Below are 14232 nucleotides of genomic sequence, written 5' to 3' on the forward strand. Positions count from 1 at the left end.
CTTTCTTAGCGCATGTCTAGGTCATAATAGCTATCTGCATGCCAGCCCGATCCATCCAGTAGTTTGAGCTGTGCGTTGATAGATCAGTCAGTCAGTCACCTTTTATTTTTATATATTTAGATAAGTCAACTTTAAAAAAGTAGTTTTTACTACTTTTTCACCTAATAAATAAGAATTCTAAAATGACTGCTTACATCCATGGGGAACTCATTCAACCAAAAAAGTTTTCTACGCAAACGAATTCAACGCCGCGTATGTAGAGCCTAGGTTTATAACGCCTTAAATTCTGTAGGTCCCATGTGGCCTACTTACTGCATGCCGTCCTATTTCTTATAAGTGGTTAACTGCAATAGTAATTTTAGAGTCATCACCAAAAATCGTGAATTTTCAAAAAATCATCTTTCTAAAAAAATACTTATGTTGTTAGTTTAACCTTGTAAGCCTAGTCCTACAATCAATGACATTGCTTATTAGAATGTCATTGCCTACAATGCATTTTTCTATGTTAAAATATTTCACATAATACGCGACACTCGCGCTATCCCGCATCGGTCCCCACCCCGATTGCTATCTCGACTTGTCGCGTACTACAAGTTAAAATCCATAATATTAAATGAAAAATTATAAAGAAAACGACCAAATGTAACGAAAATATTGAATCAAGTTTATTCTGTACAAAATACATAACATACAAATCGATTCAACCGATACACACACACGACGCTTACACATTATTATTATATAATTTATACAATACTGAATAACTTAGATATAGAGACATACATATTATACAGCTTGCGTCACGAAAGTGGAATTGCGGGTAGACCAGACTACGGAGTGTAGAGGTAAGGAGCACGATATCCATGTATAAAGTGTCCGCTAGAATGTGCTAAATAAGTGTGGCGCTACAGTCGCTGTAAGTAAGTTTAAAAAGAGCGGCTTCAAAATAAAGAAATAAACTATGTAACTACGTAATAACTACGTAAATTGCTGAAGTATGGTATACTGGACTTACTCTTAGTCTAAAAAACTAAACTATTTTACTAAAAATATTCTAACTCAGCATACTTCAATCCGTTAAAGTATCTAACTCGGCATACTTCAATCCATTAAATTTTCTAACCCGGCACACTTCAATCCGTTAAATTTTCTAACTCGGCATACTTCAATCCGTTAAATTATCTAACTCGGCATACTTCAATCCGTTAAATTATCTAACTCGGCATACTTTAATCCTTTAAATTTTCTAACTCGGCATATTTCAATCCATTAAATTTTTCTAACTCAGCATATGTACTTCAATCCGTTAAATTTTCTAACTCAGCATACTTCAATCCATTAAATTTTCTAACTCAGCATACTTCAATTCATTAAATATTCTAACTCAGCATACTTCAATCCTTTAAATTTTCTAACTCGGCATACTTCACTACGTTAAATACCCTCATGTAATAACCCTTTGTCGACGCCCCAGCACTAGCGCCATTTTGGAGGGGTTTTGAGCTATTATTTACTGTTTATAGCTAGACACTTGACAACTTTTCCCCCATACTAGAGATAGTGCACCCTGGTCTCTACACTCCATAGACCAAACATACCAAAAACCATAAAATCACCATCCATATTATAAAAGTGTCTAGACGGCCACAAGTGGATGCTCGATGATAACAAATCATGCCAAGTTTTATATTTTTTTAGCTTTTGAAATTTGTTCCCTAACGCAAACTATTAAGGTTAAATTTTTAATGGAAGTGTCAAGTATATTTTTAGTAGCTGGTGTATATTTCTTGTATTTCACGAGGACGCGTGGTTCATGCTTGTGTTGTATCGGTATGAGTAAGGTAAAGTTAATGTGTGCGTTTGCGAGCGCTTGCACGCGACTGATTGGTCCGACATGCACGCACACTCGCAATGCCCGTGTATACGACGCAACCGCAAGTAAAGTTCACTAGCCTTCGTGAATTGCAAGAACTGTACCTCCTGTACATATTATGCTATACATATTATGTTATAATATTATGCTTCAAAGTCTACCTAGTTTCAACTATAGTGACGAAAAGTAAACTGTATCTAAATAATTACATATAAATTTAAGATTTTTACCTTTTTATAACTCGATGGGAAGAAAAAATGCTAAAGAATCACATTTATTTATTTGAGTGGGAGATGACAGGGTTTGAATACCTACTAGCTACTCCGTTGCGGCGTGATTAAATTACAAATATAAGCCGACCGAAATATCTGCGAACCTGGCTTAGTGACGTCATGCAACGCGCCCGCAAGGCACCGGTACTGGATAGGCGAAAACGGGCGAGTTGCGGGGAAGTGCGAGGGGAAGCGCATTCCAGCGAGGCTCTTAGATATTTCCGTTAGGTAGTACACTTTCGCATTTAAATATTCAAAGTCAAAGTCAAAGTCAAATGATTTATTCAAAATAGGTAATAAATTACTCTTATTGATGGTCTGGCATGGTGTTAGATTTTGATTTTGGTGTTAGATATTGGTAATGAGATAGGGTTTAAACTTTATACAAATCATATTATTATTCGTCTAAGTAATAATTGTCTATGTACTTATATGTGTTGTCTCTAAATTAAATAATTATTTAGCTTTGCACTATTATCCTAAAAATTGCAAAATAAAAATCACAAAAAATAATAATTAATAACAACAAAAATAATACAGTAAAAAAAATAGAAAAGGCAACATTTCAGTAAATATTTACATGGAACTCTGTATGTCCCATTCTTATTTACAATACGCGCAAAAATCCCGCCGGAAAGGGCTTTGAATATTTTAATATGCAGTCTGGCATACATACATGTCCATCATTTTCTTTTTTTAGGGTTTCGTACCTCAAAAGGAAAAACGGAACCCTTATAGGATCACTTTGTTGTCTGTCTGTCTATCAAGAAACCTATAGGGTACTTCCCGTAGACCTAGAATCATAAATTTTTGGCAGGAGCGTAGATCTTATAGCAGACATGAGGGGAAAAATTTAAAAACTGTGAATTTGTGGTTAAATCGCAAGACAAAAATAAAATGAACAACTTTCAAAGTAAGATTACTATAACAAGTGGAGTATCATATGAAAGGACTTTACTTGTACATTATAAAAGAGATTTTTATTTATTTTCAGGCATAATAGTTTTGATTTATCGTGCCAAATGTTGATAAAATACGATTGTACTTAACCATTTTTTTCAAAATAGCGGCTACTTTTAGAGGGAATAGAGGGACGGCAATCTTCCATAGGCCTATGGCAGCCAAGGTATCAAAGCCGCCCCTGCTTAGAATACAACGAAATAACACCGTTTGTTTGTATTGATCAAACATTGTGGCTTATTCCTTTGTACACAATCTCTAAACTAAACTAAAATATCACGTCTAAATCTATTGCTATCCCTTTCATAATGTTGCTTGCGGAAAAGGAAAGCACTAGATTTAGACCTGTTAATTTAGTTTAGTTTAGAGATTGTGTACTAGAGAATCGGCCCCATTGGCGCTGATTCTCTTGTCTTTCTCTAAACTTAATTTAGAGTATCTACATCCTCTTCTTTTTAATATTGCTAGAAAAGGACGGAACATGAATTTTGAAATGAATGAAAGACTCTAAATTTTAGTACCCGCTACATTTTAAACAATAGGCTCGCGACAGGCAGCTAAGTCACGAGGGAAATTAATTTTAAAACTGTCAAACTGTGTCTGTCCTTTTCATATTACGTTAGTAAGAAGAGGATGCGAATACTCTAAAATTTAGGTGTGCTCAGAATCAGTACCATTATTTTCCTATAACTTTTGGGGAAACGTGTCCAATAGTCAATTCGTTCAATATGGTCACATAGTTGTTCCTTCCACCTTCAACACTCGAATACTCGCAACGGTTCTTCATTCAAGTCCAAACACCCAGTTGATACCTTGTGCCGTGAACAGCACCAGCGGTTGCCAGGCAACCAACCACCGCACCCAGTCCAGAAGTTGGCCGTAGAGTATGTGCGGCCGATCCCAACTGAACAGTAAGTTGAGGAATACAATTTATTGTTATTAATTTCGGTCATTAGTCAAGCGTCAACAATACTGGGAGACAACACAAGACAGCGCCATCTAGTATAACAATTAGCAACATTATAAATAGAATTTAATCCATACTGATATTATAAATGCAAAAGTGTGTCTGTCTGTGTGTATGCTAGCTTTTCACGGCCCAACAGTTCAACCGATTTTGATAAAATTTGGTACAGAGTTAGCTTACATCAATGCAAGCTATCGCTGTACCAAATTTTGTCAAAATCAGTTGAACGGAGGCTAGTAGACAGACAGACACAGACAGACGGACAGACAGACACACTTTCGCATTTATAATATTAGTATGGATTCAAAGTCCTGACTGACATATATCAACGCAAAGCCTAAACCACTGGTCCTAGAGATATGAAATTTGAAGGATGGGTTCTGTGTAAAGAGACTAGGAAAGCATTTTGCGAAATTCCACCCCCCAAGTGGGTTAAATGGGGGTTTAATATTTATGTTAAGCTAGTTTAAAATAAGTGAGATGAGGAATATCAAAGTGCGCTTTACTAGTCAAAGATTTTATCAGAACCACAAATGTCTATAACGGTGCATAAATTATTTTCGACTGTAGCGTCGAGAGATTACGTTTTTGACGTAGTAAAGGATACGGGTTGGTGAACATCTGCTTGAGGTCCACCTTCTCCTTGCAGTAGGGGCAGGTCTGGCGCTTGCCCACGATGCACCAGCCGCGGATGCAGAACTCGTGGAACACGTGCCCGCACGGCAGCTTGTACGTGTTCTCTAAGGGACATCCACAAAACAGTAGGGCGATTGTCTAAAACCTGCATCAATCATTATTACAATCTCAATTGTTCTGATTGGCTGAATTTGTGCGATTCTTGTTGCAACAATGCATTGTAGTCAATAGTGAGCGAGCATTAACCAATCAGAGATGATTGCGATCGTGACATTGTAGCTGTCAAACAACCGCGGTAGGGCCACAGGTAACATAACCTAACTACAGTGCGACAAGGCTATCTTGGCGCGTGGCGAAAATCGAAACTTATGATGCCGTCAAGTGTCCCCTTTGTTCTTGTTTGAATATTCTAAGTCTTTGTTCTCCAACAGTACCCCACTGTCAATGTCATTCAAGTGCCAAGAGAGCCTTGACCACAGACGAACAGTTTATCCTTTCTAATATACAGAGTGGAACTAGACCGCTGGCGAAAATGAAGACAAGATATGCGTACGTTAATACTACACACTAGCACTACTCTATCCCAAACATTTCGTTTCTCAGAAAATAAGGAAGATCGGGCAGCGGTGAGATCTTACTCTACACCCCGAATGGAAGGCCGAAGCCTTTACCAATATATCATTGCTTATTTAGTTGAATAAAAAGGTTATTTACCTAATACGCCTTCTTCATTGACATCAACAAGTAGTTTGTTCCCGCACACCGCACAAACATTACTCTCTAGGTGTCTCGTCGGCATACCCTCCTTTGTGTAATACTGAAAACAAAAATATCTTAATTTTAGCGTTTAAACTACCGTGAGTGATTTCCATTATAAATACTATCTGTCCCGGCTTACTCACGTGTGTAGTCGACGTTAGCCCGACTAGTTTCGAACCCATCCGGGGTCCTTTTTCAAGGACAAGTGAGTAAGGCGGGACAGATAGTATTTATAATATCTTAATTATTTTCGATAACCACTTTTTTATACATACATGGTATAATATTGTTTATCAAATCTTTGAAAAGAGCAACCGCCGAGTTTCTTGCTGGTTCTTCTTGGTAGGAAAGGCATTCCGAACCAGTGGTACCGAAATACTTATAAAAGTATAATTGAATAAAAAATATTTTTATTTATTTATTTAGTTATTTTAAAATTCACAACACACAACACCACAGCCACACCACAATGAACACAATCACATGGATGGAAAGTGGCCACTGATGGATGGAAGGCGTATACCTAGAAAATATTATACATCGACTTTTAGAAAGAGATAGCGGTTTCATAGAGCGTTGTCTCTGTCGTTGAGACCAACAAAACGTCACATACGTATGAGTGACAATGACAACGCTCTACAAAGCCGAAATCTCATTCTAATGGTCGATCCGTACCTCGACTGCATCACTCACCCCTATAGAAGCCGCCATTTTGTCCGTGCAATACTCCGCCACGTCCCTGCCCAGCACGCCGAAGTACACTCCGTAGAACATACACATCAGTCCCACGTCCATCCACGACTGCGGCCGGTGGTTGAACACCACGTTCACACTCAGGAACGTCAGTACCTCGACCGCATCACTCACCCCTATAGAAGCCGCCATTTTGTCCGTGCAATACTCCGCCACGTCCCTGCCCAGCACGCCGAAGTACACTCCGTAGAACATACACATCAGTCCCACGTCCATCCACGACTGCGGCCGGTGGTTGAACACCACGTTCACACTCAGGAACGTCAGTACCATCACCACGTAGCCGAACAGCATGAAGAAACAGCTCACTTTGTATATTAGGTAGAACCATTTGTACACCATTCTGGAGAATAGAGACAATTTGGTTTACCTCATTTTATTAGAGATAGGTAGATAACTAGATAGACGCGGCAGACGCACTAGCACGAAAGGCTACGACACTGAAGGTGACAGGGCCAGAACCTATCGTACCCATACCCTTCAGTGAGTATAAAACCTGGTTGCATGAACTAACACTAAAAGAACATTCTAAACTATGGGCTAACACAACAGACTGCAGGCAAGCCAAAGAGGCTTTCCCCAACATAGACAAACGACAAACTAACATACTACTCCGCCTGGACAGAGGTAAACTTAGGAAGGTGGTGGGACTCATAACAGGGCACAGCCCACTAAACAAACACCTTTTCGTTATAGGTGTCACCGACAGTCCTCTGTGCAGGGCCTGCATGGAGGTAGAAGAAACACCGACGCACGTACTCCTAGAGTGCATGGGCGTATCAGATCAACGCGAGCGCCATTTAGGTTCCCCGACCACACTCCATGAGGCCCTCGGCAACCTGGGCGGTCTGTTTGGCTTCTGGAGCGAGCTTGGATGGCTGGAGTGAAGACTTCGGCGGGGAGGGGCGATGCACGCACAACAGACGGAAACGTTTAAGTGCGGAAACCAGTCCAGAGCGAAGAAAGAAGAAAGAAGAACTAGATAGAATGGAGTGCACAACCTGGCCTGTGAAGCCACTGTTTATAATACAGATTGCACTTACATACAACTTTTAAATCATTAGTGCTTTAATTATCAGACTAGCGACCCACCCCGGCTTCGCACGGTTAGCTTATTACAATTTTCGTAGGGATCTCTATTTTTTAAAAACAGAATATAGCCGGTCACTCAGGAATAATGTAGCTTTCTATTGGTGCAAGAATTTTCAAAATCGGTTCAGTAGTTCCAGAAATTACTTTCTACAAACAAACTTTACATCTTTATAATCTAAATATATAAAAGGAAAAGGTGACAGATTGACTGACTGACTGATCTATCAACGCACAGCTCAAACTTCTGGACAGATCGGGCTGAAATTTGGCATGAAGATAGCTATTATGACGTAGCCATGCACTAAGAAAGGATTTCTGAAGATTCAACCCCTAAGGGGGTAAAATAGGGGTGTGAAATTTGTATAGTAAAAATAAACCAATCGTACAAACCTTGGTGTAGTGTTAGACATGGGCTTCTGGGAGGACTTCCATATGACCAGAGATGTAAGTAGAGTGAAGATCGTCCATACAATGATGAACCTGTACGAGTGGTTGTAGGTACTTATTAGCAGCGGTATGGACCACATTGACACCATCGTGAAGAACTGGAAATGGAAGAAATCAAAACTAAGTAGCTATTAATGTATAATAACTACACACATAGAATGATAAATAAATGTTCTGTGGTTGCCCTACGCAAGGCGGGTAGACACACTAGACAGTGACAGCCACAGAGCAGAAACGAAGAGGAGTTGGCCTAAGCAACTGTGCACTGTGATTTTCAACTAGGTCCTGACGTCATCACTGTGGGCGGGGCCTTAGTTAGTATGCTGTCTGCGTTCGTCAGGTTCACATATATTGAGACTCGTATTATCGGTGTGTTTTCGCGTTTTTAAGAACAAAAGGATGAAGTGTTGTGTTTTATCGTGTCAAAGTTATTCAGACAGACGTTCTGATGCTATGAATGGTATCACATTTCATTTGTAAGTAATTTTATACGTAATTTCTACACTTATTGACATCTAGTGTGAGATAGCTGAACTATGTAGTGACATCAATATATCGATGTTAGGTCGCTAAGCGAGTAGTTTTGCTACTAACCCGCAGATGGAAAATTGAGAAGTGGGCGGCGTTCCACAACCCCTCACCCCGCAAAATGTCACTCGATATTTCATAGGGAAATCTTAATACAACATCTCCTCTTTGTTTCTGCTCTATGGTGACAGCCGACGGCACGCATTGTCTGTCATGATGGCCGAGCGGACGTGTACCCACGACAGTAAAGATTGCAAGCGAATTTCATTTAATCACCCCCGCATTTGTCCCAGTGACAGGACGTCACAATGTGAAAAAGTGTTTACTTAATTGACTGTACTGTAGCAATAGACCGCCATCTTGTTGGCGGCGTTAGTTCCGATTCTGGCCACGAGCCAAAAGATCCTTGTCGCACCGTAACATACGTACCGTTTTGGGATGGGAAACTTGATAGCAAAAGCTCATATTTTTATTCTAGTGTGCTGAATTTCTTGCAAGCTCTTCTCAGTGGAACTGCTGGAAATAGAGTCTGGTCATCTTCTGCTTCTCTGTCCTGGTTGTCTTTCCATACTTAGACATAGTTCTCATAAGTTAACTTTTCATAAGAATTGGCTTAAATAAAATAAAGTAAATTGAATCAGTAGTCACTCACAGCGTAAGACCTATAATGCAGCTTCTTCCACTCCACCACAATGATCTGAGCCACCACCAGAGTGCCGATGAGGATCAGCACCATCTTCATGTGCATGGAGTCATGCCCCCGGTGCAACTCATGCATCTTCTGATGGTCATATCTGGAACATTATCACCATCAACCTATCGCCGGCAATGGTTTGGAATGGTGCAACATGCAGTCTGCAATATGCACTACTTCCCACTGCAGGAATAGCCAGTGGGTTAGCAGTGGGAACTGGGAAGGCAGGTGATGCATATTGCATGCTGCATGTTGCACTATCACTATCCATATTATAAATGCATATGTATGACATAGTAGTATGATAATTATCACAAAACAATCAGTGGTTAATATGAAAATACCTTTTTAATAGAAAATAACCAAACATACCTGAGTTTTTCTTCGGGTGTCATCATGTCATAGGACTGAAATTAAAAACAGAGTATTATCTACTTAGGTACTTAATTTTTTTTTTTTTAATACAATAAAACTTAAAGCTAGCCTTATCTAATTACTATATAAATCATGAACGCGTGGAATGGTGCCAAGAATACTGGCTGCATTTCCGCGCTGGACAGCCAGGCTGATCCGCTGCGCAAAAAATGAGCCAGCCCTTCTGTCACCAGTTGATACTTAATTAATATTTAACATTTACAAAACATCACTACCCATAGTATTAAAAGCGAAAGTGTGTCTGTTTGTTGGTTTCTTGGTTTGTACTTTAATCACATAACAATGGAGCATCATTTTTTGCATGAGCATAGTTGAAGACCTAAAGAAGGTTTTTTAAAATCCTGTGGGAACTCTTTGATTTTCCAGGATAAAAATTAGCCTATGTCCTTCCCTGATATGCAAGCTATCTCTGTACTAAAGTTTGTCAAAATCAGTTGACCGGATGAGCTGTGAAAGGCTAGCAGACAGACACACTTTCGCATTTATATTATTAGCATGGAAGTATGAATTTAAGTGCTGGAAAGGATTCCAACCCACAACCTCTTAGTGACGATCTGCACATTGCAATCACTGGACTATCATGGCTTGTTGCCACCTTATGGTACAAAACAAGTAGTCCAATCTGAATACAGCACGTTTGACTATTAAACCTCAGTCAATGACCTGTGTAGGCTGCTATGCAACTTCAGGTTGGACTAGGTACTTGTTTTGTGATCACTTCATTGATTGCAGTGATCACTCACTGCATAGTTTCATATCGCTATTAATCTGTGGCCTAATCAATTATGTGAACACCGCAAACTAAGTATAGCTATGAGTAACCAATAAATAAGATATATTGGACCAATTTTTACAGATGTGGCATATGTTTACTTAATGCGGAGACTCGCAGCGAACTATCTATTGTTCTTAAATCAATAAACACTGTTTACTCAGAAGAAAAGATAATTTTATACCTTATTGCCCTCTACTGGCCGGTGGAGATCCATTTTCGTAGTTTATTACAATGCCACTGGGTAAATTTATCACAAACGGTCACGAATAGGTGGTAATGTTATTTAAAAATATTTATCTTAATAAAGGTATCATTCCAATATAGATTTATCACTTATTTTCAAGAGGTATTGAACGGCCGACTCTTGCCATCACATCTTTTGTCAAAATCTTAGACACGCAAGCTGTCAATGGGGCTAATTCCGTTGTACACAATCTCTAAAGTAAACTAAACTGGCATGTCTAAATCTATTGCTATCCCTTTCATAATGATGCTTGCGGAAAAGGATAGCACTAGATTTAGACCTGTTAATTTAGTTCAGTTTAGAGATTGTGTACAAGCTTGGACGATTTAACCTAAGGACGCGCCTCGCATGATTATTCCCCTCTGTCAATAGAAATGGATTTTTAATCCACTGCGTTTATAAACACTGTTTGCGGAATCGATTTTGTCATTGTCAGAATCGTTTTCGATGTGTGACGACGTCTTACACGCTGGGTGAAAAATGCCTGTTTGTGCCGTTAGTGAGTGCAAGAACAAATCAAACACATCAAATTTACAAAAAGATGGAATTTCATTTCATAAGTAAGTATTTTTGGTGTAATAAACGCTTTCTATAAATTAAATTACATAAATTATTATAATAAAATAACAATCGAGAACTTTACCGATTCAGTAATTGAGTACGTAATAATTCGGTAGAAACGAGTCATACTCCTCACGAGACTATATTTTGTTTTTTCTAAACAATTGCAACCCTCGATAAATACAAATTAGGTTAAAATTTGAATACGCGTGAACAGCATGAAATTACGTAGTAGTACGATAGTGATTGCGGTTCGATTATCGATATCGATGTAAACATTTTCTTTATTATTAACGACTAAATTAACGTCTTCAAGTCAAGTAAAGAATAGTTATTATTAATTACCACAATTTTTTCGCTACCTATACTTGTAATAAAACTGGTCGATTTCTGTGATAATAATATAAGTGTGTGTGTGTGTGTGTGTTATATAATAATATAAGTCATTAATAAGCACATTTTCACTATCGAAATTTTAAATGAAAATTTCGTTATATAAAAAAATACAAAAGATTAAAAATGATATAAAATAAGTAAAAAAGTATGTGCATATTTTTTAAATAAATATTTTTCTTATTTTTACGTTGCATTATTAGTTTTTGGGATAATTACCTATTAAGTGAGGTGAATGTATGCAAGAATACGCTACGCTTACCAAACACTGGTTTTAAGTAATTAAATACGAGTAATAAATTCTTACTTCTACTTTTGTTTCTGAAAAACTATCGATATATTTTAAAATATCGATACGGTAGCATCGCAAATCAATTTGACTGTCTTACACTCGTAATGTCTTTGTATGTTGATGTATATAACTTATTAGTGTGCGTAAAATGTAGTAGTGTTGAAGATTTAGATATGTGTGTGTTAATAATGACACAAACCTTTGTTGAGTGAGTGTGTCAAGTTGTCTATGTAGTGTTTCCTCGTCCCGCACCAAAAGTGACAGAAATTTTTATTCGTAATATTAGGCGCGTTACAAGTCCATAGGTTAAATCGTCCAAGTGTACAAGAGAATCGGCCCAGTGTCAGATACTGCGACAAGCATCGATAATCTACACTAATATTATAAAGAGGAAAACTTTGTTTGTTTGTTTGTACTGAATAGGCTCAAAAACTACTGGACCGATTTTAAAAATTCTTTCACCATTCGAAAGCTACATTATCCACGAGTAACATAGGCTATATTTTATTTTGGAAAAAAATAGGGTTCCGTAAGATATTTGGGTTTTTCGGACACAAGGTGTAAAAAATCAACCAGAAAAGTTACTTATTTTGCGTACGCTGCCTAAACTATAAAAGATAGAACCATAAAATGTTCTAATTAATTGTAGATCTTATAAATATCTACAAAAAAGTCCGCGACACACTATACCCATCTATGTCGAGTGAGGCACAGCAACCATTTTTTTATTTAAAAATCTTGAAATTTTTTTGGACTACATTTAAACGCGTTTATTTTACTCATGCTATTAATCCTTATCAAAATAAATGATTTCATCACTAAGAACAGTTTATGGAGATAATATTTGGTCTTTGAATGATTAAAATTGGACGTTTGGTTTTGAAGTTATGGCGAAATTAAAATATTACGATTTCTGCTGCACGGCCCGTTGTCTACACTAATATTATAAAGAGGAAAACTTTGTTTGTTTGTTTGTTTGTTTGTTTGTTTGTACTGAATAGGCTCAAAAACTACTGGACCGATTTTAAAAATTCTTTCACCATTCGAAAGCTACATTATCCATGAGTAACATAGGCTATATTTTATTTTGGAAAAAAATAGGGTTCCGTAAGATATTTGGGTTTTTCGGACACAAGGTGTAAAAAATCAACCAGAAAAGTTACTTATTTTGCGTACGCTGCCTAAACTATAAAAGATAGAACCATAAAATGTTCTAATTAATTGTAGATCTTATAAATATCTACAAAAAAGTCCGCGACACACTATACCCATCTATGTCGAGTGAGGCACAGCAACCATTTTTTTATTTAAAAATCTTGAATTTTTTTTGGACTACATTTAAACGCGTTTATTTTACTCATGCTATTAATCCTTATCAAAATAAATGATTTCATCACTAAGAACAGTTTATGGAGATAATATTTGGTCTTTGAATGATTAAAATTGGACGTTTGGTTTTGAAGTTATGGCGAAATTAAAATATTACGATTTCTGCTGCACGGCCCGATGTCGTTAAGTTTGTTTGTAGGGGGTAATCTTTAGAACTACTGAACCGATTTTAAAAATTCTTTCACCAGTAGAAAGCTACATTATTCCTGAGTGACATAGGCTATACGGGATCTTTAAAAACCTAAATCTACGCGGGCGAAGCCGCGGGGATCAGCTATATTATATAAAGAGGTAATGTCGTTAAGTTTGTTTGTAGGGGGTAATCTTTAGAACTACTGAACCGATTTTAAAAATTCTTTCACCAGTAGAAAGCTACATTATTCCTGAGTGACATAGGCTATACGGGATCTTTAAAAACCTAAATCTACGCGGGCGAAGCCGCGGGGATCAGCTAGTAGAAAATAAAGTAATAACAATTCTTATTAGTTATCTGTAATGCATCTGAAGGTTATGCTGTCGGTCGATTTCGTAAATCCTGCGTCTATAATTATTGGCTGAATTTGTGCGATTCTTGTTACAACAATGCATTGTAGCCAATAGTGAGCGAGTGTCAACCAATCAGAGGTGATTGCGATCGTAACATTATAGCCATAGAGTAGGATCTGGGATCTGTGATTCACTTGTTTATAAACGACTAGCTGATCCCCGCGGCTTCGCCCGCGTAGATTTAGGTTTTTAAAGATCCCGTATAGCCTATGTCACTCAGGAATAATGTAGCTTTCTACTGGTGAAAGAATTTTTAAAATCGGTTCAGTAGTTCTAAAGATTACCCCCTACAAACAAACTTAACGACATTACCTCTTTATATAATATAGCTGATCCCCGCGGCTTCGCCCGCGTAGATTTAGGTTTTTAAAGATCCCGTATAGCCTATGTCACTCAGGAATAATGTAGCTTTCTACTGGTGAAAGAATTTTTAAAATCGGTTCAGTAGTTCTAAAGATTACCCCCTACAAACAAACTTAACGACATTACCTCTTTATATAATACTAGCTGATCCCCGCGGCTTCGCCCGCGTAGATTTAGGTTTTTAAAGATCCCGTATAGCCTATGTCACTCAGGAATAATGTAGCTTTCTACTGGTGAAAGAATTTTTAAAATC

General features: G+C 37.8%; 1 protein-coding gene across 2 annotated transcripts; it reads right to left on the reverse strand.

Moving 5' to 3' along the window:
- Nucleotides 1-643: 643 nt before the first annotated feature.
- Nucleotides 644-10559, reverse strand: LOC117992656 (E3 ubiquitin ligase Rnf121). Of its 2 annotated transcripts, XM_069506267.1 has the most exons (8): nucleotides 10373-10559; nucleotides 9354-9388; nucleotides 8940-9081; nucleotides 7703-7857; nucleotides 6161-6563; nucleotides 5423-5525; nucleotides 4680-4812; nucleotides 644-4009 (listed from the first exon to the last, which is right to left on the reverse strand). In XM_069506267.1, exons 1-8 carry the CDS (start codon nucleotides 10403-10405, stop codon nucleotides 3889-3891), a joined length of 1125 nt encoding a protein of 374 aa, XP_069362368.1. In that variant the 5' UTR covers nucleotides 10406-10559; the 3' UTR covers nucleotides 644-3888. The 2 variants fall into 2 exon arrangements, with proteins under 2 accessions (XP_069362368.1, XP_069362369.1); XM_069506268.1 differs by lacking the exon at nucleotides 644-4009 and having other exon boundaries at nucleotides 4719-4853.
- Between the last annotated feature and the right edge of the window lie 3673 nt (nucleotides 10560-14232).

This window comes from Maniola hyperantus, chromosome 22 (genome assembly GCF_902806685.2).
Source record: "Maniola hyperantus chromosome 22, iAphHyp1.2, whole genome shotgun sequence".
NCBI lineage: Eukaryota > Metazoa > Arthropoda > Insecta > Lepidoptera > Nymphalidae > Maniola > Maniola hyperantus.

Coding starts and splice junctions, on each gene's coding strand:
- LOC117992656 (XM_069506267.1), bottom strand. CDS start 10,405: ATGGATCTCCACCGGCCAGTAGAGGGCAATAAG. Junction 6,564..7,702: donor ATGTCTAACACTACACCAAG/GTTTGTACGATT, acceptor TCTATTCTCCAG/AATGGTGTACAAATGGTTCT. Junction 4,813..5,422: donor CAATGAAGAAGGCGTATTAG/GTAAATAACCTT, acceptor GATGTCCCTTAG/AGAACACGTACAAGCTGCCG.